At 39.3% G+C, this 6063-nt stretch overlaps 1 protein-coding gene across 1 annotated transcript in view; it reads right to left on the bottom strand.

Annotated features, from left to right (window-relative positions):
- Nucleotides 1-4421: 4421 nt before the first annotated feature.
- The window catches only part of LOC119424507 (putative UDP-GlcNAc:betaGal beta-1,3-N-acetylglucosaminyltransferase LOC100288842), a 5194-nt gene continuing 3552 nt past the window's right edge, over nucleotides 4422-6063 (bottom strand). The window contains 1 exon segment of the mRNA XM_037691991.1: nucleotides 4422-5489. Coding sequence (XP_037547919.1) covers nucleotides 4422-5489 — 1068 coding nt within the window.

Raw genomic sequence — 6063 nt, 5'->3', positions numbered from 1 at the left:
ATATGGGTATCCAGAAAATATCCAATACTAGGATCTCTCAAGTATGGGTATGCATAAAATATTCTATACTAGGATCTATCACAGATGTTCATCCGGAAAATATCCAATACTAGGATTTATTATGTATGGGTATCTAGAAAATATCTAATATTAGGATCTATCACAGATATGTATCCGGAAAATATCCTAAACCAGGATTTATCATGTATGAGTATCCAGAAAATATCCAATACTAAGATTTATCATAAATGGGTATCCAAAAAATATACAATACTAGGACCTATCACAGATGTGTATCTGGAAAATATCCAATACTAGGATCTTTCTCATATGGGTATCCAAATAATATCCAATACTAGGATCTCTCAAGTATGGGTATGCATAAAATATCCTATACTAGGATTTATCATGTATGAGTATCCAGAAAATATCCAATACTAGGATCTACCACAGATGTGTATCTGGAAAATATCCAATACTAAGATCTTTCTCATATGGGTATCCAAAAAATATCCAATACTAGGATCTCTCAAGTATGGGTATGCATAAAATATCCTATATTAGGATTTATCATGTATGAGTATCCAGAAAATATACAAGACTAGGATCTATCACAGATGTGTATCTGGAAAATATCCAATACTAGGATCTTTCTCATATGGGTATCCAAAAAATATCCAATACTAGGATCTCTCGAGTATGGGTATGCATAAAATATTCTATACTAGGATCTATCACAGATGTGTATCTGGAAAATATCCTATACTAGGATTTATCATATATGGGTATCCAGAAAATATCCAGTGCTAGGATCTATCACAGATGGGTATGCGTGGGATATCCTGTACTAGGATCTGTGACAGATGAGATCTCCCCGTATAGCACCGGAAACATATTGGATATGTGGCAGATACGTAGACTTGCATACTGTTGTATCTCCCCGGATATTAGGCCTTTTTGTCCAGTGTATAAACACAAATAGTGCAGATCTGTGGCTGTGTGTTAAAGTACATTAAAGTTAAAATGTCTTTAAAACCCACAGCTGAATTTACACAAACTTAGTGAGAGGAGAAACATGATTTAAAAGGAATTAAAGTAAGGAAATCTAAATGAAATGTTGCGTTTTTGTACACTGGTGCACGTGCACGCGCACGCACACACATGTGTGTACACACACACTAGTGTCCCCCCCCCACATTACAGATGCTTCTGACGCCCATGAAGCACCAGATCGTGGCAGAAAAAGACACTAAAGCTCAAGAACATGTTCCTTACAGCAAGTCCTTCAGTCATGGAGCACTCATTGTGTGCATGTTTAAGATGCATCACAGATTGACAGACATATCTGTCTAAAAATCCCTAGTAATATCTTTGTGTAACCCACTTAATGGTGTCATTAATCAGAATCAGAATCAGAATAAGCTTTATTATCATGGTACCAAAATACAGTGAGATTATGTTTGTACAGTCATCCAAAAGATGGGCGGAGTGCACGTTGTTGCTGCTCCTAAGAGTGTGGCCTTTTATTCTTTTTAGATAGGAAAAAGGGAAAAAGCCATGAGGAGAGGATAGTGGTATTACAAAAAATGGATAGACAGCTTTCTCAGTTTACACATATCCCAGGAGAAATTTGATGTCAGCCTGCTTCGAGGCCAAACGGGGGCGTCAGATTCCGATAAACAACAGTTTTTGATTTTTTTCAGGCAGACTGTCATTTTTCATCAGCCTTGAGTTCTGCTGGTATTTTTAATCCAAAATAGCCAGATTTCTGGGCATTCCACTGGTCCGTGCTTATTAGCTCTTTCCAAGGTCGCCCCCAACATGCTGGCGAGCCCCAGAAGCTGCAAGTGGCCTGCGATTCTCACAAATCTTTCCATCTTACGGTTTAGCTCGTAAATCAGCTGATTATGAGAGCTCAAAGCACAAACCACACCTGCAGACATGATCGGCAGCTTTGCCATGGCTGAAACTGCTGCCACCATCTTCTTTAACAGCCGATAACATATGTATCCGCCGGTGCCAAAAGGCAGAAACCCTGCTATCATGATTCCAATATCTTCGGCGTCCTCCTGAGACAATATGGAAAGGCACATCAGATCCATGACATATCCTGCCACATGCGTCTCAGCGTGGCACGAGGGTTCTCCATGACCCTGTCGTTTTGTTGATTTTTTTTTTAATCCATTTTGTTGAAAGTCCAGCTGACCAGATAGATCCATGACAGTAGTTTACATTTTGGAAGATGTGTAAATAGGAGCTCCGATGCACAAGACAGAGCGTAAAAAAGCAGGAGGAGGATGGGCAATTGAAGAAAGTGTCCGTCTTGCATGAGAGTACGTAGTGAAACAAGTATAATGCAAGGTGAGTAAGCTTAATAAAATGCAACATGTTTTTATTCTTCTTAAAGACGCTTTATAAAGTAAATGCCTTAAGCTGAGCCGATGTAATGATGTCTTTCAAGTTTGATGTACATAATTTTCTCCAGATGGATGTCTTTTTCTGGGAGGAAAAAAACTTATAGAATTCATAATTAAAATGCAAGAAGTCAAAAGCAGCTGCAGAAAGGCATAAACGTCTGGCTTGGGAGAGTTACCAAAACCTCAAATCGTGGATTATGGAGTTTACGAAAAGGGAAAGGAAAAGAAACCACAGTTGTCGTCAAAAAGAGGGTTTATGCTTGAGGTTACAACTTCTACGTAAACGAATGTGGGCTGGAGAGCTGAACACTGACCCTCAGCTCTGAACATAAAGCTTACAAGAATCCATCAGTAGCATACACTAGTGAATACAAATACAAAGGTAACAGGCAATTACTTGTTTTATCAGCTGTGACATCAACTCCCACTGACCATCCTTTTCAATCATCATCCATGTCTGTGGAGCTCCAAGCTTCTTTATTCAGTCCAAATATTAATAAAACAGTCTTCTCTGGTTTGATGAGTCCCTCCCTCCAAAGATGCTTCTCTCTAAGGAGAGCTATTCATTAGAGCACACCACCCACGTGCATTAAACCGACCCCTAAACCTCACATTAACAATCTCTATAGCCTGTCCAATGTCTTTGGAGTAAATGTGTGTGCCTATGCTCAGGTTTGCTCATGGCTGAGGGCAGGGCAGGAATGGAGAGGCTGAGGGTTTTCTCCTCTACCCTGACCCTGTTTCCAATGTTCTCTAGGAAACTTTTACCAAACTTCAACAACAATCTGAGCCAGGACTGAATGAAGTAACTGCACTCACAGAGGCTTTAGGATAAATCTGCAGTACCACAGTAGTCAGAAAGTACTAACTTTGAGTTCATTTTAATTTAATTTAATTTTTTTCTGGACCTCATCTTAAAGTATGCACATTTATTGGCTACTTAATCCATAACAGTATACTTTTTTATAACAGTTGGGTACAGAAGTATTCATGGATTAATAGATTTTGACATAAATTAACACCATAGATAAAAATAGCGTTGTTAAAAACACAAGTAAAGGTTCTGGTCTTTTTAGCAACTGAGTATTTTCTAGTATGCACTTTTTAAAAATTATTTTATTTTTTTCATTTGATGTCAAAAAGCTGCTGTGAAAAAAAAAAAGAGACCGACACTTTGGGGAAAGCACAGCAGACATAGTGGAACTTTTCCAACATGGAATCAAGTGTTTCAGTGTAAACCACTGGCAAGAAACACATCGCAGAACATCCAAAAATTTTGTTTGGTCGGCTGATGGTGCAGGGAAAGAGGCCAAGCATTTCCTTTGTGGAATAGGAAAAAGAGTGTTTGTGCAACATTTACAGGATAAAAAGGGATATGTTTATGTAGCATATTTTGGTTACATAAAACTAAATTAGAATAAACGCACACATGCAAATGATATACTAAAAGTTAAAAATTAATGTGGATGTCATAAAAATTATGATAAATTTTATGGTGTTTAATGTTATAAGATCACATAAAATGTACATTGAAAATACAAACTTGCTTGAGGTTTTCTGCTTGTGCTGCCAATGGATTGTTATGCCTCCTACTGGCCACTGGACGTCTGGCAAGATCCAGGAAGAACATTAACGACAATAACTTCTAGCTTGATCCAACACATGTGACAACAGAAGTTAAGAAAAATACAAAAAAACAATTTAAAATGTTTTTTTAATAGTCAGAGTAGTAACTTAAAGTGAGGTTTAGGATTTTGCAAGGTATGCCAATGTTAACATTTGACATGCTTACAATAAAATTTACGAGTTGTTTAAATTGGCATAAAATGAGGCAAAATTTTGAAAAGGAGATCCTGCTCCTTCTATTGGAGCCAGGTGGTTTCCTCACAAGAAGTAAAATTTACATGGCAACCTAATTCAACATTTATCACTTCAAGCTGAACCTGTACCCCCCAAAAAAACAAATATTTTTTAATCCCTATTTATAACAACATGATCCCCCTGTTAATTGAACAGAGCCAGTTTGTCCAAATATATGTGAATTTTGCATTTCACCAGACCATAATATGTCTTCTGCAGAGAGCATTGTCCACCTTTCTGTTTCAGATCTTTCCACACTCTTTCTTACTCATGGCTCTCCATTCCTGCTGAGCTGAACAGATGCTGGTAGCAGCAAACGTAGTGGATGTGTCTCTCGCCTGAGAACCTGGCACTGTGGATCGGTGCAACACCTGCTTTCTGAGCGCAGAGGCCAACCAAAACATCGATGGGCACAGGTGCCAGGTCTGCTGCAGACGCCACATACACTTTTCGGACAACATCCTGCGACAGAACGTAGGCAGTTCATTCACAATATTCAGGAAGGAACTTGTTTGGATAGAGAGTGAGTGGCAGGAAGCTGGGGCTGTTGGGATTCCTGTCAGGAGAGTCCTTCTGGATCACTTTACCCAGATACAGATCTTCAGGATACCTGTGAAGCCCCAGCAGGTAACTCCCAATTGCAGGTAGGTTGACAAACACAGACTCTTTAGTCAGCAGAACAAAGCGTGAAAGAGGACAAAAAGCAATAACCCAGAGAAGAGCCAAGAATGTCCTCTCTTTTAGACCATGGAGAGTTGCTTCATCTGCCAGGGTTATGTCTCCATAACATTCAAACTCCCCCACGATGTCTTCTTGTTATTCAGAGGTCTGAATCAATCCCAAAAAGAACAGCATCTTTACTGAAAAGCCTTGGATTAGTGTTTGGTTTGCCCATGTCTTTCTGATAGCATTTCTTTGGGTGAGATTAGCTGAAGAGCTGAAGACCAGAGTAAGGAAGAAGATGTCAGAGTTTCTGCAGGCTTCAGGGTTGGAAATAGTGTAGGACTTGGACAGGTTCTCCTTTGAGGCACTCAGGTCTAGTTTCCTTGCTTTTTCTCTTACCCTGATGACTGTGCCATCAGTGTAAACCACAAGTGTGAGCTGCAGGAGGTACTCCTCAACAAAATCTGCCCCAAACAGCAAGGCATGGTAGAGTAGCACATTGAAGAGGAGGAAGCACCACTGATGAGTGTGCAACTTGCACAAGAAGCACTGGAAGATCATTTTAAGAAAAGATGAAGAAAGTATGAGCTCCAAAAATGGTAGCTGATTAAATATTATTTAAAATTCATGAGTCAAGCTTAAAATCGGCTCTGTACCTGCATAAACAGCTGCTGTTTTGTTGTTCGTCTGTTTTATAAACCCCCAGGTGTTGAGTAGACCGGCTGCTGTGGCAGGCTCTTCAACAATTACACACAGAGTTTCCATTTCCATGAAACACTAAGAGCATGTAACCCTGCACCTGACACCAAAGCCCCATCCTCTTCTAGGGGAGTTATCCTGCAGTATGCATGCAGCTTTAATAAATATTAGTTGAAAGCTGTACTGAAATGTAACTTCGTTGTGCTTCGGTGCAATGACAATACAATAGTCCCTCGCTATTTTGCGGTTTGTTTTTTGTGGACTCACTCTATCGCGGTTTTTCAAAATAAGATTGGACATGTCTACAAAAGTTAAGTCTGGTCCTCTGGACATTCAAAAAACAAAACAAACTAAAAAAAAAGAAAAAAGTAGAAAGGTTTCGTCTTTCATCCGAAAGACTTCCTCAGTCTGAGGTGCTGTATTC

This window comes from Nematolebias whitei, chromosome 18, assembly GCF_014905685.2.
Source record: "Nematolebias whitei isolate Nwh7 chromosome 18, NemWhi1, whole genome shotgun sequence".
Lineage (NCBI taxonomy): Eukaryota > Metazoa > Chordata > Actinopteri > Cyprinodontiformes > Rivulidae > Nematolebias > Nematolebias whitei.
The sequence above is the reverse complement of the archived record's forward strand: the minus strand, read 5'-3'. Positions and strand labels throughout refer to the sequence as shown.